Source organism: Miscanthus floridulus, chromosome 8 (assembly GCF_019320115.1).
Source record: "Miscanthus floridulus cultivar M001 chromosome 8, ASM1932011v1, whole genome shotgun sequence".
Lineage (NCBI taxonomy): Eukaryota > Viridiplantae > Streptophyta > Magnoliopsida > Poales > Poaceae > Miscanthus > Miscanthus floridulus.
In genome coordinates this window covers 49367761-49390658 of record NC_089587.1, presented here as the reverse complement: position 1 = coordinate 49390658, position 22898 = coordinate 49367761, and the positions used below count along the sequence as shown (strand labels likewise).

Below are 22898 nucleotides of genomic sequence, written 5' to 3'. Positions count from 1 at the left end.
CTCCTTGTACTTAGATACACTTGTTCCACTGAATCTTTCATTGAAATGTTTAGACACGAACAATGTCTGATCACCGATGTCCCTCGCCCTGAACCACTCCGACGTACGGTCGTGGAGGTTGCACTTGTAGATCGCGCTGCTGTAGGTGAAGCTCTGTGTCTTGTGGAACGTGTTCACCATGGCACCCACAATGTGCAGTTCACCAGGTAGCTGCGGTGGCGACAATGATGACAGCAGCGTCGTGGTTGGAGCGTCGGTGACGTTGCTGCTGATTTCTCCGGTGACGCACAGTTAATTTTAGTTTTATATTCGTTCAGGCTCTAGAAAATTTCTGGCCCGCCAATGTGAGGGAGTGCCTAGGCACTCAGGCCTTCCGCAGTGTTGCAATTGAGTGGTGCCAAAAGAAGAAAGAGAAGATTTTAGCTTCACTCCACACACTGCAGGCAGTGAAGCCCACTCGAGAGTGATGCCTGAAAAATAGGGAGCGGTGCATCTACGTGCACCGGTGCCAACTGATGCCAATCAATAAAATAATACAAAGAAAGAAGAGCGAGTGGCAACAGTCTGTGTGTGGCAACTGAGGAGAGAAGGAGTGGTTTTCATTCTTTATTTCGTTTTGGTTGCATGGTGCAGAGCTAGTGGGTCCCAAAGTGATGCCGAGTGATGCCCACCCATTGCAGCCTTTCAGGAGTGACGCCCAAAGAAGTGGTGGGGCCCAGCTCTTTTCTTTTGGCACCGCTTACCACTGCGGAAGGCCTCATCGTGCTGGACTGACGCGGCCGTACTGAGCCTGGGCCAGGCCGAATCATCAAGCCATGAGCCATGCCCATGGACCTCGGGCCATAATGCCATCTATAGATTTGCGATATAGTATCGCACTACCGATATTTGGCTCCAAGGACGGACCATTCGGAGAACCCCCAACTGGTCAAGTTCAACTGCTCAAGCCCCCTCACACGTTGACAACTGACGTGGATCTCATGTGCAATGTACTGCACACTGCCATTTGCGCATGACCGACTTAACTCGGTGTCCTGATCAGAGTAGCTAGATCACACGATTGATATTGCCCAATTAGTAGCAGGTGTCCTAAAATTTCTAGTAGTTTCTTCCACTCGTTTTTTGCAAGGAAATAGCTTATTCCTTGACGTGACTCACCAGAGAGTAGCTAACAACTAAAGTGCTCTCTAGTCATCGTCCGGTCAGAATCCCCGGTTCATACTCAGGAAGGCACTTTGGGCGCGTTTAGTTCAAAATTTTTTTGGTTTTTGTCCATTACATCAAATTTTTAGACGTATATATAAAGCATTAAATATAGATGAAAAAAAACTAATTACACAGTTGGGTAAAAAATCACGAGACGAAACTGTCGAACCTAATTAATCTATAATTAGATATTAATTATCAAATACAAACGAAAGTGCTGCAGTAGCCGAACACAAAATTTTTCACGAACTTTTACTGCCCCACCTGCTCGGAAATTGCAGCAAGAAGGCGGACTCCCGGCTCCAAGTCTTGTTACCAACTGCAGCAGGTTCAGTCTAGCCGGTCCACACGTACGGCACGCAGGTTCTCCGCCTTGGCGTCGTGCTGCTCTTCTCACGCGCTCGGTTGCTCCGACGACCGACGTCGCGAACCCGCAATTCTGATCGAAATCGCCCAGCCATTCTCTGTGAAAGTTCCCTGCGAAGGAGCGGCAAGCACAACCACAATTCACACGCAACCTCCTGGCCTCTCGAGTCATCTCCACCACTGCCTATCAAACCCATTTCTACGGAGATAACTAACAATTTATATTAAAAACACATAGATCGGGATCTTCTTTTAGGATTGGGAGGCTGAGCTATAGAAGACATATGACATCAACTATGGTTCACGCAAGAAATAGCAAGCAAGGGCGATGGAACACGTGAGCGTAAAACCAAATGAAAGAAGAAAAAAGCTGTCCATTTTATAAATGCAAAGAGGGGAAGTAATTAAATATAGGCAGATTTGACAAGGTTCTCAGAAATGCAAAGATGTTCCTTTTGTCTTAATTCTCTTTCCTTTTGTTCGTTGCCATGTGTGCTGGTGCATGCAAACATGCAATGTGTATATGAATAGCACAATAATTTTCTACTTCCTATTTTACCGTGATTCCTCTATCACATGGCATGCAATATTTAATCAAGGAGAATGACACTATCAATCAATAATTAAGATGTCGTGAGATCGCAGGCGTGGGCAGACAGACGAACCAAAACAAATATCGCAAAAAAAAATATCCACAATTTAATTTTTTTTAGTTATAGGAGATATACTCTCAGATGGGAGCTTTTCCTTGTAACACATGACCGAATAAACAGGCGTTGTCCTACCCTATCTTTCTGTGTTTGAATATAAGCTTACCTTGGGGATACACCGGATCTATAGCTTCGAGAGAAGTCCGAGAGTCCCTTGTACTTGAGCTATGTTAATAATTCTTCTGCCCAACTGGTTTCACCTTCGTATGTCTTCCAAGACGTCGGCCACCTCCATCCGAGCTTCATATGAAAAAATATGATTTTATCAAGGTCGGAACTTGTCACGCTAGTCAAGTGGCATTGTAAAATATAGGCGCTCTAGTGAGATATACCTTGTCACATCTGCATGCATTGTGGCGCGATAAAATGATTTTCATTGATCAACGATCTATCGCGATCAAAAGTGTTAGATCTGTAAATAGCTTTTTATACGGTCTAAAGTTAAGGGCAAGTACATCGCTACACATTAACGGTCTCATACTCCATCTCATACAGTGTCATGTAGAATTTTTGCTAGAGAAATGAAAGAGAGAGAGGAGAGAAAAAGAGGTATTGTTTCGCGAAACAACTACCTCATGAGTTAAGATTTAGAATTATAAGACAACTATTGTATCAATTTACGAGTTGTGGTCATGCAACTTATAACTTACTTTTATTCTATGCACAAATTAAGAAATTATGAGTTACTATAAGAGAGACTTAAAAGACAACCATCGTATATGTTGTCTATTAAATTGTCTTTAAATTACGTGGCACTGTATGAGACCGTACACGAGACAACACCAATATAGTTGCGCTAGCTAAAATATTGTTTAAAAAACTTTGAAAGTAAAAAAAAAAAAATCACAACTTCATGTCGGACTTGGACGTTACGGTGTGACTGTGTCAAGTTACTTAGGCCGCTAATGACTTGGTCCTAGCACTCACCACAAGCTGCACCTGGCGTACACATCTGTTTGGACGTTTGAGTCAACTGATTTCTGTCTTGGCCAAGTCTTCCTCCGTGGGGAAGGAGTAGTAGCTTACGTAGCGCATTCCTGTTTGGCTGGTCTGTCTTGTCAGTTTGCTGTTTTCGTTTGAATGCGTTTTCATTACTCACGACAGGGCCGACGCCGACGGGGCCCCCAAAATCTGGCCTGTTTCTGTTTTGCATTCCTTTCCTTCAACGCGGTCGAATGGCTAGTCTACCCTTTGTGTTCCCATTAGTCATGACTGAGACTGACAGGCCATATTATATTTATATATATAATATAATACTATATAACTATTAACCCTTGTGACTTAAATCAATCAATCAAATTCGGGCAGAGAGCCAGAGACAGCAGAAGCAATCGGCAGGAAGGAAGGAGCCGAGAGAAGCTGCCGCTGCCGTTGAGGCCGTGGACCATGACGTCTCCCGCACGCACGACAAGGCAAGTCTTCGCTGCGCCCGTGACCCTCCTATCCTATCCCATGGTGGATGCCCTCCTCTTCTGGAGACGGTCAAAGTCCGGAGCCCATAAAGACCGGCAGACGTGGGTCCTGCGGCTCCGGACTAGTCCACGGTCAAAGCCCATAAAGCTCCTTTGTTTAACCTTCCCTGCGGTGTAGCCCCTCTAAAATCATCAATTTTTAATACAAATATGAACATCATTTCAAACAGCTGTGGTGGAGGGACGGAGCTATAAAACAAGGGGCAGGGCACCGAAGCAGCTCATACCTTTCTCGGCCTTCTTGCTACACTGTTTTCCCAGCATGCATCCCAGAACAACCAATCCCTCGTCCGTCCTCCTCTTGATCCTCATCATAGACACCAGTTTGTTCCTGAGTGTCGCTGCGCTTCAAGCTGAACAACATGGCTCCCATCGCAGCGGCTGCATCCCAGCTGAGAGGGCCGCCTTGCTCTCCTTCAGGAAGGGCATCACAGCTGACCTCACCAACCGCCTTGCTTCATGGCACGGTAGAGACTGCTGCCGGTGGAGAGGCGTCAGGTGTAGCAACCATACCGGCCGCATCCTCGAGCTTGACCTTGGCAATCGAAATCCAAGCACCGGCTCCGACACCGGATGCGACGACGTAAACGCTCTGCTCGGCGAGATAAGTCCCTCTCTGCTTTCCCTTGAACAACTACAGCACTTGGACCTCAGCTGGAGTTGCTTGACATCAGAGCATCAAAAGACTATACCTCTGTTCCTGACCCTGATGAAGAGTCTGAGATATCTGAATCTCTCTGGTATACCATTTAGCGGTGAAGTGCCTCCTCAGCTTGGTAATCTGTCTGAGTTGCAGTACCTTGATCTTGGCTCCTACAGGATGTACTCAGCAGACATCACTTGGTTACAACATCTACCTTTACAATACCTTGGCATGAGCAATGTAAATCTCTCACAGGTATCTAACTGGCCTCATGTGCTAAATAGGATTCCATCTCTGAGAGTCGTTGATCTTTCATTCTGCTCGGTTGCTAGTGCAAACCAATCACTTCCTCTACTAAATCTCACAAAACTCAATAAGCTTGATCTCTCGGGTAATAATTTTGACCACGAAATTGCATCTAGTTGGTTTTGGAAGGCGACGAGCCTCAGATACCTCTATCTTGGGTATCACAGGTTATTTGGCCAATTTCATGATGCACTAGAAAAATGACATCTCTCCAAGTCCTTGATTTGTCCTTTGGTCTTAATCAAGGGCTGGTCATGGAAGGAAACTTTAAGAACCTATGTAGTTTGGAAATCCTAGACCTCACTGACAATGGAATGAGTGGAGACATAGCAGTATTGATGGTGAGGTTGCCACAATGTGTGTGGGATACACTGCAGGAGCTGCATCTCCACTCTAATAATATCACTGGAACCCTTCCAAATTTGATAGGCCGCTTCACCGCATTGACTGTACTTGACCTCTCCAAGAACAACCTTGCTGGAAACATCCCACCAGAGCTCAGTAACTGCACACACCTAACCACCCTCGACCTCTCCAACAATAGAATTGTTGGACCTCTAGGACCAGAGTTTAGGAGTCTAACTGGTTTGGTCACCCTTGAATTGTCCAATAATCATCTCAGTGGAAGTGTACCTACGGAACTCGGAGCCTTCACTAATTTGACTTGGTTGGTTCTAAGCAACAACAACTTCAGCGGTATCATCATGGAAGAACACTTTGCAGCTCTAATAAGCTTAAAGAAACTAGACCTATCTTCAACCAATTTGAAGCTGTCAGTGGATACAGATTGGATCCCTATCTTCAGCCTGGAGGTTGCACTTTTTGCATCTTGCCAAATGGGTCCTCTTTTTCCTGCTTGGCTTCAGTGGCAGCCAGAGATCACTGAACTTGACGTTTCAAGTACAGTTCTAATGGACAAGATTCCCGATTGGTTCTGGCCTACATTTTCACAGGCCATATATATCGACCTCTCCAACAATCAGTTAAGTGGCAGCTTGCCGGCAAATCTAGCTGACATGGCCTTTGAAGAGCTAAACATCAGTTCAAACCTGCTTAGTGGACCAATACCACCGCTACCAACAAATATCTCCATCTTGGACATGTCCAGCAATTCATTTTCAGGAACACTACCTTCGAACCTTGGAGCTCCACAACTGCAAACATTGCTTATGTATTCAAATAAAATTGGTGGCAGCATTCCAGGATCTTTGTGCAAACTGATTCTGCTGTCTGACCTAGACTTGTCAAACAATCTTTTGGAGGGTGAAATTCCACGATGTTTTGAGACTGAATCCAGTCAATTCTTTATAGAATTCCTGCTTCTAGGCAATAACAGTTTGTCAGGAGAATTCCCAGCATTTTTGCAGAAGTCCACGGGCCTACAGTTCCTGGATCTTGCATGGAATAACTTCTTTGGAAGGTTACCTGAATGGATTGGGGAACTGACAAATTTACAGTTTCTTCGACTAAGCCACAATACATTTTCAGGAAATATTCCAGCAGAAATCACAAATCTTGGCTATCTGCAATACCTGGATCTATCAAGCAATAACTTATCTGGTGTTATACCTTGGCATCTGTCAAGCCTGACAGCTATGACATTGAAGGGATTGGGTAGGGAAATGGGTCCTTTCCCAGATGGAAATCCTCAGTTTTCAGGGGAAGTCAAGTCCATAACTGGTCAGTTTGGAGAAATCATACCAATAATTATGAAAGGGCAACTGCTTAGGTATGGTCGCACAATGGCATATTTCATAAACATTGATTTATCAGGCAACTCTTTGACCGGTGAAATTCCCTTTGATATCACTTCCCTTGATGCATTAATAAATCTGAATGTATCATCCAACCGCCTGACTGGAAAAATTCCTAACAAAATTGGGGCCTTGCAGTCATTGGAATCACTCGATCTCTCGGAGAACCATCTTTCTGGAGAAATCCCACCAAACTTATCAAATTTGACATCACTAAGCTACTTGAACTTGTCCTACAACAGTTTGTCTGGAAGGATACCCTCAGGTAGGCAACTTGATACCCTCAGTGTGGACAATCCATCACTTATGTACATCGGCAATGATGGACTCTGTGGGCCCCCTCTTCAGAAGAATTGTTCATCAGGAAATGATACACCCACCGATGGTCAGAACAGAAACAACGGACACGAACTCGAACCCTTGTCCTTGTATCTTGGTCTTATATTGGGATTTGTGGTGGGGCTGTGGATGGTGTTTTGTCTACTGTTGTTCATGAAGTCATGGAGAATTGCTTATTTCCGGCTCTTTGACAACCTCTATGACAGAGTTTATGTGTTTGTTGTGGTAACGTGGGCAACTTTGACTAGTAAGTAAAGCTGCAGAATAAACAAATACCTTATGGAACACATGTTCCCGCCAAGACCAATTCAGGCGGCTATGTTTGAATCATAGTGAGGAAGAAGACCCTGCTGACATATGTGATGTCATATGGCTTGTATAGTTGTATTTTCATCTAAACAAAGGCAATATATATTGGTCAGTCCTTATAGTACATGAAGATGTATTCCTAATTTCTATATACTTCCTTATTATTAGTAAGTTACTTGTTTAAATAGTTACCAGAATTTTTATGTGGCTAGCAATACCTTTTCCCCCTCTTCAATTCACTGGCATTCTTAATTTGAAGTGATGTGTAGTTTTGGAATGAAAAATAGGTGTAATATTTTAGTCATTTATAATTAATACTAAAGTGATAGACAATTAAGGAAACACTACTTCTGCATATGCTGTAATGCACGCTACAGCAAGGATTTATGCAGTTGTTTCTATGCTTCAGTTTATGCGTGGTGGAAGACGTGCCAGTCATATGAAGACGTGATGAAACTGATGTATGAATCTTTTGCAGGATCCAGGGCATTACCTGTTAAAGAATAACTCTGCACTTGCGGTGACACGGTGTAGGCATTAAGCCTGATTTGTCATTGTGCTGTGTCACCAATTGGCATCAACCTCTGCGCGCGCTCGTCAATTTGAACCACAGATCCACGGATAGGTTGACTGTTGAGGCAGACGAGGTTAGTCCAGTCTGAACACTTTTCGGGCGTGCACCCTCCACTGGCGTCGTCGTCCCCTTCCCCGGTTTGGTGTAGCAGATGAGCTTGGAAACGGCCCGCGGCGGTGGGGCATTGACCGCGCATTCCGTCGAACACTTTTCGGGCGTGCACCCTCCCCTGGTCTATAGAAATTGAAACGAGTAACAAACGATGATGTAGTATTGGTGCGACCGAAGGCCACATCGCTGGCAACGTGAGGAGCGAGCGCCGCCGCTGGCAACGAGCCTCCGCAGGACTGGGCAACGGCGAGCTATTCCTTCTCCGCCAGACTGCCGCTCCGCGCGAGAAGAGCGACAACGGCGCCTGCAGGACTGGGCCACTGGGGACAGGGGAGAAAACCAGGAAGCACGGTGTAGATCCGGCGAACCTCCGGCAAGCACCTGAGACGATGTAACGCCCGGGTGCCGAGTCTCTCTTGCGCCCCGCATCTGACGCCGCCGGCGCCTGAGCCCACGGCAACCGCGGACCTCCGCCTCCGGTCTAGAGGTGCGCCTCCTTACCGAGACAGTGCCAAAGCTTCAGAACTGCCTCCACGCCATCGCCGAGCCCCGCTTCAATGTCACGGACATGGGAACCACTACTGCAGTGCCCAAAAGCCCAAGAAGGAAAAGGCCCAAGGAACCTAACTCAAAAGTATCGGGCCCAGAGTGGAGCAAGTAGATTAGGCCCAGTTGCACCTGGCAATCGCTATCGAACAGTTGTAACAGGATACAAATTGCTAGCGACGGATGCGGGACGCCCGTATAGCCTGCCAAGTCCGCTGATTTGTTTTCCGCCCCGCACGTGCAACCCACCCTGTCGCAGCGCCCATGCATCCGGACGACTCGCCTCACACGCGCAGCCCATAGCCACCTGGATTCGAGACCGTTCGCCCCGCCCCCCACGTGCACCCCGCCCTAAGCGTGCCCCGACCGCCGACCCCCTAGCTCGTTGCGCCCCATTCCCCAACGTCCGTGTTGTGCCACCATCACTCCCCGCGTCCCCTGACTCCGCGAACAACTTGAAACACGTGCAACATGAAACACTTGAATGCAACATACTTATAAAATTGATGAAATATTTGGAACATACACTTGCAATATATATGTGAAATATATGCAACCCAGATAAAACACTTGCAACTTGCAACATGAAAACAATTACTGAAACATAAGACTGAAACATTTAGAACATATTATTGCAACAAATGTGTGTGAAACATATGCAATATCCAGATCAGAACTCTTGCAAGATAGGTCTGCAACAGATGAAACATTTTAAACAAATCTCTGAAACACTTGCAACATGCCTTTGAAACACTTGCAACATATGCAACATGTACAAACATCCCATGCTATATTTTTGCAATATCCATATGAAACACTTTCAACATACCTTTAAACGTCTGAAACACTTGAAACTAGGTGAATTCCCCGCGCGTTGCTGCGGGCATGTAAAAATAATTTCAATCGAGTTAAGAGGAATGTAAAAGTAATTTCAATAATGAACTAAAGAAAAAGGCACCATGCTAATCTTGGATCTTCAACTTCATCAAAGAAAACATGGGTCACTAAGCTGTGGAGGATAATATTTGTAACTTGATGTACAACACAAAAATTGTCGGTTTGTGGTAAGAATAGATTGGGTTTGAGAAAGTACTAACCTTCTGATGATCCAAGATACATTCGGTGCTTGTCTTTGTAGCTTTATCTCTTCTTAAAATATAAATGGGATAGATTAGGTTAGCGGAGGCGATGCAAAGGGTTGTATGTTGCATGTTGATGTACATGTAGGAGGAAGTTCTTGTGTCATCAGGACGTGTAGATGGCCTGCGAAAACTGCTACCAAAAGGAACGCGTTGTGAAGGCATCTTCCTCCTAACGTGAACCGTGGGTCATGACTCATGACCATTACCTACCTGTGCTGCGCTGTGAATATCTGACAACATAGAAGCATGGCCTTGCTGTAGGGAGCAACCATAGACTGTATAAACCTAAGAAAAATAGCACAGCAGTACCTGCTATATAGTTGTTCCGAAGGATTCGGGACTGTTTGGAACGTAGAAATCAAAAATACAGGAATAGAAAAAAACGCAGGAATAGGATGAGTGTGTAGTGGTAAAACAGAGGAAAGGAAAAACACAGAAAATAATTAGAAGGAGTGTTTGGAATGCAGGAATCCGTAACACGGAAAAAATGCAGGAAATAACATGTTAATAGCTTTCGATGCAATGAGAAAGCAGCAAGTGGCTACAGGAAAGTTTCCCTTGGCTCAAAGCTCATTTTCAGATTCCTCTAAAAGTACAACTTCCTAAGCCTTTCCTCTGGAAAGTTTTGTATCACTTCCTACGTTCCAAACGGTGAGAGAAAGTCTTTTTGAAGGAATTGCATTCATGTACTTTTCCTCCGATTTTCCTTGGATCCAAACGCGCCCTTCATAAGAGTTCCAAAATCTCAGCTGTAGTCGTAGTACTTCTCCTAGGGGAATGAAAAGTCATCATTGTGAGTACCTTAATAATCATATGACTAATCCATTTATATAGAATGACATAATGGTTGGTGCTAAAGAGGGAAATCAAATGACATAAAGCACTGAGAAATAAAAAATACTTACGTTATTGCTAGCAGAACTGCAGAAAGTGGCATGTACATGCAGACCAAATTAGGAAGTTGTGTTAAGATTGATATCTCAACAGATACTAAGAAAATGATCAAATAATATATGTAGCTTAAAGAAAATCTAGAGGAGTACGTACTTAACTTTTGGAGGAAGAGGAACCGCCATGTTCTTATACCTTGCCAACCAACAGCCAGTGGAAAAATGCTGAATTAAAATCAGTAGCAGAGAGTCCACGCCTCAACGCTTGCTCTGACGACAATGTTGTGTGCCAAACGAACAGGCAGGAAGAGTGGTAAGTTCGGATCAGAGGACTCGCCCTTGCCTTCCTGGGGTTATATATACTTGGTCAGTTTAGGAGATGATGACGAGGACGCCGAGGAGCTGTTTGGCCATAGCGTTCAAGCTCCAATCGATGTCGGCGATGATCAAGAAGGCGGGGCAACAAACGTCGGAAGGAGATGGGGATGAGAATAGCGCCAAGCGCTCACTGTCCCTCTACCTCGGCAGTGTGGCTGGATTTTAAGAAGCTCTTCAAAAAAGTGGATGGTAAGAAAGTCAGGTATGGAGCTAAGTGCATCCATTGCTCTAAGGAATACTCTGCACTCTCTAGTTGTGGCACTGGTCACCTCACCCAGTATAGGGATAAATGCCCTAGGAGGCGTGAAAAATCTCGCATGTTTCAGTCACAGATCTCTTTTAATCCTGATGATAGTATGCATAATTGAGAGTACTGTTCTATTGTTGCTCGTACTCAACTGGTTTGATTGCTTGCTAGGCTTGATGTTCATGTCTCTTTGGAAGAATCTGATGTATTTGAAGAGTACATTAAAACTGCTCATAATCCTAAATATGTTCCAGTCTCTAGGCAAACCACCACTAGAGACATGCTGAAATACTTCACTAATTGCAAGGCTAAGCTTGTTGAGACTGTTAGTTCTGCTAGTGTTAATTGTGTGTGTCTAACCTTTGATATTTTGGTCTGATAATGCCAAAGAAGACTACCTTAGTATTGTTGCTCACTACATAAACTTTGATTGGCAACTATAGAAGAGAGTGCTTGGTCTTAGGCTTATTGATTGTTCCCACAATGGAAAAAACATTGATGATTGTGTTGCATTTGTGCTTGCTGATTATGATTTGACTGAAAAAGTGTTTGCTGTTATTTTGGACAATGCATCATCTAATGTATCAGCCATGCGTAAACTTAGACCTGTGCTGTCTAAATATCTTGGTATTGAGGTTGTAGATGATCCTGTTGAATCACAATTAGACAATGTATCATCCCTTACTACAGTTAATTCAATGTTCTTGCATCAGCGTTGTGCATGTCATATTATCAATCTGATTGTTAAGGAGATCCTTGAGGCTCTTAAGTCTTTGATTGAAACATTTAGAACTGCAATATCATTTTTAAACTCATCTAATCAGAGAATTGTTGCATATAAAAGTTACTGCATTGCCACTGGTGTTAGGCCTAGAAAGTTTTAGCTGGACATGGAAGTTAGGTGAAATTCTACATATGTAATGCTTAAGCATTTGTTTCCTCAGAAGGCTCCATTCACTACTTTCATGCATGCTCAATATCCTAGGGCTGAAGATGATCAGTTGCTTTTAACTGATGATCATTGGGCTACGGCAGAAAAAGTGCTTAAATTTCTTGAACTGTTTTATGATTCTACAGTTGCATTGTCTGGTGTGTACTATTCTACATCTCCATTTATTATTTATTATCTTGTTAAGATTGCTATACACCTAAAGAATTATGCTAATAATAGTCACATCAGACCTGTGGTTCAACCTATGATAAACAAATATAATAAATATTAGAGGGACATACCTTTGCTTTATTCTTTTGCATTTATCCTGGACCCTAGAGCTAAAATGAAAGGTTTCAATAGAGTGCTTAGGAGGTTGGGTAACCTTACTAGTACAGATTATACTACTTACCGGTTGGGCACTAAAGCTCGATTTACTGATGTCTACAATAAGTATGAGAAGAAATATGGAGCTGTTAGGTTGAAGAGGGTTGTCCCTCCTAACCTACCTGGTAAGAAAAGATCTGCTTGGGATGAAATTTATGATGATGATGATGATGTTTGTGGTTCTGTTAGTGGTATGCATCCTTTAGCTGTTACTCTAAACATGGCTAGAGATACCTCTGTAACTGCCCTGCTGCAGGCTACAAGTTCTTCAGCTTCTAATGCTTCTGAACTTGTTTCTTACTTGGACTGTGACACCGTGAACCAGTTAGATGGTGATTTTAACATTTTGAACTGGTGCATCAGCACAAACTCACATATCCAGTGCTGTCAATCATGGCTAAAGATGTTTTAACTATTTCTGTGTCCACCATATCTTCAGAATCCACTTTTAGTATGACTGGCAGGATCATCGAGGAGCGGCGGAGGAAGCTAAAGCCTGAAATGGTGGAGATGCTGACATGCATCAAAGATTGAGAGGCTGCAGAAGCAAGGCTGCAACACATGGTGGATGACAAGGAGCTTGAAGAAGCATTTGAAGAACTTTATCTTGATTAATTATGATTTATGTAATGGGACTGTAATATTATGGACTGGACTTTGATGTAAGGACAATGAACTTTATAATTGGAGTTGGGCTGTAATTTTTTTCCCTATCTAGAGTTTCTCACAAAGGTGAGTTTTACCTAGACATGTTTTGAATGAGGCAGCCATTGCACTAAAGCTCCCTGTAAACTGTTATTTTGTTATCTTTGCCTATGTTTGTGTTAATTATGTTGTGGAATGCGGATTATGTGTTGTTTATTGTAAGTTTGATCTCAATTCAATAAATAAAGTGACATATCTGCTGGTCTATATCAATTTTGTTGAAGTCCTTTGCTCATTCTGTGTCAATTGAGGGGCCAGGCACTTTAGTGCCCGTACTAGCACACGAGCACTGTAGTGCCGCCGTGTTCAGTGGCACAACACGACTAAGCACTTTCATAGTACTTTACCTAGGCCGGTACTTTGGCACGCGACGCTAACCATGTTCAGACGAGCTATGTAATTAGTTTTTTTATTACTATCAAAAACCCTTTCTAATATTTCTAAAACATTCGATGTGACATCTAAAAATTTTCATTTCGCGAACTAAATAGAGCCTCGGCCGATGTGGACGCATGGCACCACAGTACTACTACTGTATATTTCTTTGATTGATGGGGAATGCTGGAACGTGCGGTAGATCAATCGTACTTCCATGGACAGAGTGAGGGGGGATTACTTTTTTGCCATCGACGAAATGCAAGGCAGAGGACACTATTTCAACCAGTCTGTCAGTCCCAAAGCCCGATGCTGTCGAAAGTAAACAGTCGCAATGTGAAAGGGAAGTGTTTTCTTTGGGCGGTCGGAGAGTCGGCCAGACGACGAAACGCGCGCGCACTGTGCTCAACTGCTACCCGAGCCGTGCTCTGCTCAGCTCTGCTCCGCTTGCTTGGTCGTGTACTGTACGAGTCCTACGTCCAAATTCCAAGCTGAGAAGAGAAGCAGCCTGTTCGGAAGGCCGTATCGTATCGTGGATTATTTATTGCTGGCTAGTTTGGTGTGAAAGAAAAATATTGTTCATAACTGGAAATTTACGATCGTTTACAAGCAAGCGAACAGGCTGAGCCCAACCACATCCACATCCACATCCACATCCACACCGCACGCCGCCTTGGCCTGTTCCGCGGTTGCGTTCCATATAGGGTGATTGGTTGTCCGAACAGGACATGCGAAGGGACATTCTGCATCTTTTCGTACACTTACGTCGTGTCGTGTTTGATTACTCTACTCTTACTTTTTGTCTGTATTTTTTCATTCGTTTGCCCTCCTTCATCCCACATATCTATGTCTTCTGGATTTCTTTTCCCTCATAATGCAGGATGACTTGATTCACCTAAGATGTAGGGACCCATACGTTAGACACTAAAAAAAACTGATGCATACAAGCAACCAAACACAATCTTATCTCATACTAGATCAACAACAAAAATAACCAAACACAACCACTTGTAAAGCTCAACCTAGCTTTTTTTTGTTCTACCTAGCCTGGTCATCCTGACTCGTGACTTTCTACCACCAATCATGCCCTATATATAGCCCGCGCCAGCTTGTTCACGCTGAGCGCAGAGCTTGCTTCCCAATCCAAGTCCAATCCTGCTCGACCAGCTGGCTAAAATCTTCGTTCGTTCCCAGCCTCGACTCGAAACGCCAGTCAACTCGCTCCTCCGGCTCCAGGAAGGGAGGGGAGAGACACAGACACAGACACAGACACAGACACAGACACAGAGAGAGGGATAGTGTGTGTAGCAGAGCAGAGGTAGGAGGGGAGAGAGTTTGGAGGAGAGCCATGGACGACGCAGGGAGATCCCTGGCGCCCGTCGACTGGCGTGGCCGCCCGTGCCGGCAGCGCCACGGCGGCATGCGCGCCGCCGTCTTCATCCTAGGTGCGTTTTTGCTGCCTCTTGCTCCTTGGATTCCTGCTCCTATACAAGGAAGAACGCAAGGAGGAGAAGACCGACGGCGACAAATGCGCAGTGCAAACAACAAGGTGGATGTAATTAATGCCTGAGCTGCTGCATCCATGCAGTGTTCCAGGCGTCGCAGACGGTGGCGCTGGCGGCGGTGGGGAGCAACCTGATCACGTTCGTCTTCGGGGAGCTGCACTTCCCGCTGTCGCAGGCCGCCAACGTGGTGACCAACTTCGTCGGCACCGTCTTCATCCTCTCCCCGCTCGGTGGATTCCTCTCCGACTCCTACGCCGGATGCTTCTGGACGCTGCTATCATTCGCCGCCGTCGAGCTCGCGGTACTACTACATCCTCTTGATTATTACCACCTCCTCTCAACACTCACTGGTCCGTCCTACCTCCTCCTCGTCCCTCTTCTTCCTTCTGTAGCTTCTTCCTTGATGGATTGGACAGTTAGTAGTCGTACTCCTATCCAGCTATCCTATGTAGCATCACTCTCATGGACAGCGACATGGACATGGATATGGACCAGCTAGCCGGCTTTTCATGTTCGTGGTAAGGGAGATGAACTGAAACATGAGAACATGGTAGGGTCATGGGCATGGATGCATGATATGCATGGCCCGGAAAAATCGCCCATCACCATGACCAAGCATCACCAACAATGCTTCCATTTTTTTTAATCACAAAAAAGAAAAAAAAATACAACCAAAAGTCGCTGGTTGCAGCAACGAATTCGCAGCCGCTCACATGCTTGCACACTGGTGGACTCGATACCAGTTTTAGTCTCTAGGCATGTTTGGTTCTTCGGTTGCTCCTAAAATTTATGTCACATCGAATATTTAAATATTAATAATGAATATTAAATATAGATTAATTACAAAACCAATTACATAGGTAGAGGCTAATTTTCGAGATGAATTATAAAACCAATTAGTTTTATATTTAGTCTATATTTAATATTCAATGCATGTGTCCAAATATTCGATGTGACAGAAATTTTAGAAGTCCCTGTAGTAACCAAACGGCCCCTTAGTTTGCACGAAATCAAGTGTCGGGAGGGGGAGAGGAGCATTTTTGGGAGTTTGGATCCATCAGCATTCAGCACCACCAAGTAGTCTCCTCTTCTTTTATCAAATCAAAAAAAAAGAAGAAAGAAAAAAGAAGAAGAAGAAGAAGCGCCAAGCCTTCAAATGTCTGCTCACAGTTCAGTCTTCAGTGCAAACTGCAAAGAGATCTCCAGTTCAAACCGCCTGAGCGGGATTCCGACAGGAACATTGGGATTCACGAGGGGTGTGGTCCATCTGGAATTCTGGATCTGGCAACCGCCTTCGGGCCTTCCCTCCTGCAAAAGTTTTTGCAACCTGCCTGTGTGTGTTGTGTGCCTGTTGGCTTTTGCGTGTGGGTACTGGTTTGGCGGATGGCATTGAATTTTCCATGCTGGGGCCCTGGGCCAAAAGGATATGGTATCATTGAGCTTCTCGCCAGTAAAATAGTTTAATCAGGTGCATGCAGCTGGATCCTCGAGGAGTTTTCATTGCTGGGTCCAAATCGTTGTTCGCTGGTATGAAAAAATCAGATCAGCCGGCTGGTTGCCCTCTCTTTTCGCTGTTTATCAAAGTCAGCTGAACAATATTTTTTTTTCATAAAACCAGCCAGTTTCAGCCAAATTTTAGACCAGCGAACGGGGCCATTAAGTTGTTACAGGTTGTACTTCTAATTTTCCAAAAAAAGATCTATCTCTACTTCCACTTTATCTGCTTTTATATATATATATATAAGCAGATAATTATCCTCTGTTTACTGCTCAAACTATTTTGATTGCTCCAGTCTATCTATGCCAAATGAGATATGATTTTTAAGTTTCTGTTCTCCAAAGTCCAAACACAGGCTGAATTTCAAGTTCAGATTTTGAGAGGAGACAAATTAAACGACAACACAACTTATGTATAAAAAAAATACATAACACAGGCTGAATTTCAAGTTCAGATTTCGAGAGGATTAAACGACAACACAACTTATGTATAAAAAAATACATAATTTTTAATCATTGATTCTATAGTTTCAGACCATAATAATACTAAATTAGGGATACACTATTCAAATGAAGTTAAGCATCACCTAGGACTAGTGATATGAAATTTAAGTACTATACAGATTTCTATTGTCCAGTTGAAGTAAACCATTACTCATAAGTTGCACTATCAAATGAACCATTACCTAGGACTACTTATATTAATTTTAAGCTTAGCATATTTCGTCAACAAATTTGATCAAAGTTAAAAAGTTTGACTTGTCATAATTTCGAAGTTATTTATAATTTACAACAGGTGGAGTATTTTATTTTCAATGCATATAGACTCGGTTATGTTTCTAGTTTTGAACTTTTGTTTAGTTTCTAAGTACCCTATAATAATCAACATCCGTAAACCATGTCAAATAGAACAGCATAAATGGTATCACCTCTTTTTACAAATTATAATATATTTTATTTTTTTAAATATATTGTTTTACTATATATTATATCTAGAAATAGCGTATATCTAAATGTGTAACAAAAAACTATATATTAAATGGCAAAGCATCTTATAATTTGGAACCAAGGGAGCGCGCGTGAAGATTTAGTCATATGCTACTATATCTCTGTCCTAAAAAAAGATGCAATTCTGAATTTGAATCGAGACAAACTGACCCAAGTTTATAGAAAAAATATTACTAACAGTTGTAACTTCAAACAAATATACTAAGAAATTCCATTTCATGATTAATTTAATGATGCCAATTCAGTGCCATAAATGTTAACATCGGTCTATGTAGATTTGATTAAATTCAAAACTGTTCAATTTTATTTTAATTTAACGGGGACGAACCGACGACGACTTGGCACGCGCAGAGTATGCTGCATTTCCCAAGATTTTCTTTAGCTACTGGGTACAGTTCATTCACTGTGGACTGTGGTGGGTAGGGTAGGACCGGTGTTTGGTGTTGTGACTTGTGACTTGTGAGGTGGGACGGTACTAGTGGTCACTGGATGACCGGTAGGTGTTCTCCATGGGATCTCATATCTTATTTATGGCGATCTACCTAATATTTTGAACTTTTGCGTTTGAACTTTTCACGAAGAATCTATTCGTTTGGCTGGATCTTTGGAAGAACGGTTGCAGATTAATATTTGCTGTCCTCTCAGGATATGTATTCAGAAACAGAAAAGGACCTCATCTGTTTTGCAGTACTCTAACAATGGTTGCAAAATTTCGGCAATGGGAAATGATATGCCAACTTTCAAACCATGGGCATAAGAGGCCTTGTGTATAATGCTATACTGTTAAATGTGAGCCATATTATGAGGCCATAGCACATATTTATTACTACACGTGTCTCAAAATAAATTAACTTATAAAGTTGTTCTAAGTAAAATATCTTTAGATTTAAAAAAAGTATCAATTTATGACACCAAATTTACATTATTCAATACACCATGAAATATATTTTCATGATATATTTGTTTGATGTCAGACGTGTTAGTGTTTTTTTCCTATAAATTTAAAATTAGTTTGACTTAAATATAATTTTAAGAGCTTGTGAATCTGGATAACAAGGACAGATGAATCTTCATGAATCTATGTCTCTAGACACCTCTGCTAAAAAAATGTGGCCATCCAGTAAGTTAGGTACATTTGGTCCTGGTACATTTAAATAGCAAAGCATAGCTTACGGTGTTGATATATGTGTGATAAAGCTCTTTTTTATCGTGTGTTTTACCAGGGCCTGGTATTACTGGCGGTACAAGCACATCTTACACAGCTCAAGTCGGCGCCGTGCAACATGCTAACCATGGCGGGCAGCTGCGAGCGGGCCAGCGGGTTCAAGGCCGCCATCTTCTTCGTGGCGCTCTACCTGGTGGCGCTCGGCAGCGGCTGCGTGATGCCCAACATGACCACGTACGGCGGCGACCAGTTCGCCGGCGCCCGCGCCGGCGCGGCGGAGAAGGACGCCAGCAAGAGGCTCTCCACCTACTTCAACCTCTCCTACTTCGGCTACTGCGTCGCCGAGGTCGTCGCGCTCATGGCCGTGGTCTGGGCGCAGACGCGCTTCGGGATGGCCGTTGGCTTTGGCCTCGCCGCCGCCGCCTTGGGCGCCGGGCTCATCACCCTCGTCTCCGGCGCGGTGTTGTACCGGAACAAGCCCCCGCGGGGCAGCGTCATCTTTACACCCATTGCAAGGGTGAGAACAAGAGAACTTTCAAAATCTCGTAGGTTTCCTTGTGCCAAATACGGTTGCCTGACTGTGCAATTGTAAAATTTGTCAGGTTTTCGTGGCTGCATTCAGCAAGAGGAAGCAAATCTGCCCTTCCGGCTCCTCCAATCCTGCCCACACCGCAGCCGGAGATCCGGCGGTCGTCGGCGACGGCGACTTCCGCCACACCAACAAGTTCAGGTCACCATCTAGCTCGTGCACCATCCGCACATTCAGTATTCAGAGTTTCAGACACCTGACCTGACCAAAGTGAGAATTTTTTTTAAAAAAAACTTCGGCACAGGTTCTTGGACAAGGCGTGCATCAGGGACGCGGCGGACACGGTGCCGGAGAGCGAGTGGCGGCTGTGCACGGCGGGCGAGGTGCAGCAGACCAAGACACTCCTGGCCGTGCTGCCCATCGTGGCGTGCACCGTCGTCACCAACACCGTGCTCGCGCAGCTGCAGACGTTCTCGGTGCAGCAGGGCAGCGTCATGGACACCAGGCTGGCGCCGGGCTCCTCCTCCTCCTTCCGCATCCCGCCGGCGTCGCTGCAGGCCATCCCCTACGCCATGCTGCTGGCGCTCGTCCCGGCCTACGAGCTCCTCCTCGTGCCGCTCACGCGGAGGCTCACGGGCACGCGGTCCGGGATCACCCCGCTCCAGCGCATCGGCGTCGGCCTCTGCCTCGTCGCGCTGTCCATGGCCTCCGCCGCGGCCGTCGAGCGCAGGCGCCGGGACGCCGCCGTCTCGTCCGGCTCCGGAGGCGTGCACCAGCTGTCCGTGCTTTGGCTCGTGCCGCAGTTCTTCGTCTTCGGCGTGTCGGAGCTGTTCACCAACGTCGGGCTCATGGAGTTCTTCTACAAGCAGGCGGCGACCGCCGGGGCGATGCAGATGCAGGCCTTCTTCATGGCCTTCTTCTACTGCTCCTTCTCGTTCGGGTTCTTCCTCAGCTCCGTGCTCGTCTCGCTGGTGAACAGGGTCACGGCGAGCGGCGGCCGCCGGGGCTGGCTCGGCGACAATGACCTTAACAAGGACAGGCTGGACCTCTTCTACTGGGTGCTCGCCGCGCTCAGCGTGCTCAACTTCTTTTGCTACCTACTGTGTGCGAGGTGGTATAATTCTGGTGCCGGCGGCTCTGAACCTGATGGAGCTGCCTCCGGCGAGGTCGCCTGTGAGGAGGAGGACGATGGCAAGGGGCTCATCTGAAGAACACAGCAACGAGCATGGTACTAAGGGGGTGTTTGGTTCTCTAGACGCTTCTAAAATTTATGTCACATCAAATGTTTAGAGGCTAATAAGGAGTATTAAATATAAATTAATTACAAAACTAATTATATAGATGGAGGCTAATTTCCGAGACGAATTTTTTAAGCCTAATTAATCTATCATTAGCACATGTTTACTGTAGCACCATGTTGTCAAATCATGGATTAATTAGGCTTAAAAGATTCGTCTCGTAAATTAGTCGCAAGTTATATAATTAGTTTCGTAATTAGTCTATATTTAATACTCCATACATATATCTAAACATTCGATGTGACAGGAATTTTAGGAGGAGGGGAAGAAACCAAACAGCCCCTAAAACTGATCACTGATGTGCAATCATTCGACGCACACACCTCTTTTCATACAAAGCATATATACAAGGTCTCCTACATATAGAAGAGTAGATAATAATGCACACAAGGCTGCGACGACACGAGGATAGGCTTATAAGATGTCAAACATGCCACATCGTCGTGTATATTACATCTCATCCGTGAGCTATTCACAGGAACGACTACTTGGGCATAGTTTTTTTTTGGGGGCAATGCATAGGTGTTTTAGAGTCTGTTTGATCCGCACAAGACTGTGGAAACTCGTTTGTAGCGTGTGGAATTGTAAAGGGGTTTGTGGCTTGTGGAATGGTAAAAGCTAAACAAAAAATGGCTTGTTTGGATCAAAAGCTAGAGTTTGATGACTTGTCTCTCCTATATTGAAAAATGCACTCTGTCAATAGGCGCTGACAAGTATAACCCTCACACTACCTTAGCCACATCCACAACGGTCCTCTCATGCTGTCACGCAACTCGCTCGCCATCACACCATCTCGAGCTCACTAATAAAACATGCTAATATGGCAGTATTGGTTACCACTAATACTATTTTTTTTTCAGATTCTTAAGAGAGTTATTACAGCAGATAAACAATACATCAACCGCAATATACATTTCGGTCCGTATGTCAGTAGCTTCTCCCATCTCTCTATACTTAGGCCATGTTTAGTTCCAAAAACTTTTCCTAAAAAGTGCTACAGTAGCCATCACATCGAATCTTGCGATACGTGCATGGAGCATTAAATATAGACAAAAAAAACTAATTGCACAGTTTGGTTGAAAATCTTGAGACGAACGTTTTGAGCCTAATTAGTCCATGATTGAATACTAATCGCTAAATAAAAACGAAAGTGCTACAGTAGCCAAAATTTCAAACTTCACCCAACTAAACAAGGCCTTAGTTTGGCTGTAAGCCTTTCTTGTCCTCCTCACTCCCTCGCGACCTCCTTCCCCGTGCCAGGCCCGACCCTGTTACGTCGCGGACTGCCCAACTCCATGGACGCTGGTGCCAGACAACTCAGATCAGATCTCTTCTCTTTCCATAATCTCCCCGCGCCCCATCTCTCTGTGGCCACCACTTTCTTCCCTGAGCAAAGGGCCACGATGTTTCTTCCTCCTTGACGACAGCCTCCCGATTTGGCCATGGCGACTCCCTCTCATGCCCTCCTCCGCTATATTCTCTTCTTTCTTCCAGCTACGAATCTAGCTCTTCTTTGAACTTGATGGATGACGACGACATCCTCCATTACGCTCGCGTGGGTTAGGCGAGGTTGGAGCCGGCATGTGCGCAGCGACGCACCGATGGCTTTCCACGCTTTGTAGAGAGCAGCGGAGCGGGAGCAGAGGGCGAAAAAATCAAGTTTGTGGTATTTGGGCTACGCGTCAGTATATTAGGGGAGTTGTATCTCCCATCTTATTTGAGGAGAGATGAGTTGATTTTTGGAGGCGACCAATAAAAGGGGTTGGTACTGTGGTATTGGGAGCAGCTAAATAGTCCCTCTATCCCCAATATGGATAGTTTTTTTTTTATATTGGGGATAGAAAAGGGGAACTGATGTTCTCAGTAGGCTTCTGCATCTTTCTTAATAAAAAAGAAAAACAAAATAAAGGTTGACAGAGGCATCAATCTACTAGGCTGCCAAGCCGTCGCCATGGCCATAGCGCTATGGCGTTGATGTAGGTGCCGGTGGTCGTCTCTTCCCATGCAAAGATGGAGTTATCGCCGTGGCTCACCCATATATGGCGTATGAAGAGGGAGAGAAGATCTGCCACTGACCTCGAAGATGGATCCGCTGCATAGGCATATGGAGATGGTGTCGATGTAACACTTCGCACTTCATCATAGAGCTGTCAATCTAGCACTGCTCTAGATCTTTACATCACTGTCGGTTCAAAAAACCCCTTTACTGCTGGATTTTGAACCGACAGTGGCATACCGACAGTGATGAAGGGGGCTCATGACTACCGGTTATAAAAAAACGACAGTAATGTGGTTTTTAGGAAATCTAGAAAATAGGCTAAAAAATTAGGGATTTTTTTAAAATCTGGGAGAGGCCCCACAAGTCACGCGATTTTTCGCGTGAAAAAACGCACGCTTCGCAGCCACCGGCGTTTGAACCCCTAACCTCCTAGGTCGTGTCTTCGGCCCCTAACCACTCAACCGGCAAGCTGTTTGTGTCCAAATGAGATTTTCGTCCTGGCCATT

At 44.7% G+C, this 22898-nt stretch overlaps 1 protein-coding gene and 1 pseudogene across 2 annotated transcripts; both read left to right on the top strand.

Moving 5' to 3' along the window:
- Positions 1-3879: 3879 nt before the first annotated feature.
- LOC136471935 (receptor-like protein EIX1) lies at positions 3880-7313 on the top strand (annotated as a pseudogene).
- A 7214-nt stretch (positions 7314-14527) lies between these two features.
- Positions 14528-21020, top strand: LOC136471934 (protein NRT1/ PTR FAMILY 4.3-like). Of its 2 annotated transcripts, XM_066469678.1 has the most exons (6): positions 14528-14836; positions 14980-15197; positions 18625-19083; positions 19169-19296; positions 19400-20323; positions 20641-21020. In XM_066469678.1, the coding sequence occupies exons 1-5, from the start codon at positions 14740-14742 to the stop codon at positions 20301-20303; spliced, it is 1806 nt and encodes a 601-aa protein (XP_066325775.1). In that variant the 5' UTR covers positions 14528-14739; the 3' UTR covers positions 20304-20323; positions 20641-21020. The 2 variants fall into 2 exon arrangements, with proteins under 2 accessions (XP_066325775.1, XP_066325774.1); XM_066469677.1 differs by having other exon boundaries at positions 19400-21020.
- The last annotated feature ends 1878 nt before the right edge of the window (positions 21021-22898 follow it).

What these genes read in the sequence shown, in the direction of transcription:
- LOC136471934 (XM_066469678.1), top strand. Translation starts at nt 14,740, where the DNA reads ATGGACGACGCAGGGAGATCCCTGGCGCCCGTCGACTGGCGTGGCCGC. An exon ending in CGCCGCCGTCTTCATCCTAG is followed by an intron (nt 14,837 to 14,979) that starts GTGCGTTTTTGC and finishes GCATCCATGCAG; the next exon opens with TGTTCCAGGCGTCGCAGACG. An exon ending in TCTTTACACCCATTGCAAGG is followed by an intron (nt 19,084 to 19,168) that starts GTGAGAACAAGA and finishes AAAATTTGTCAG; the next exon opens with GTTTTCGTGGCTGCATTCAG.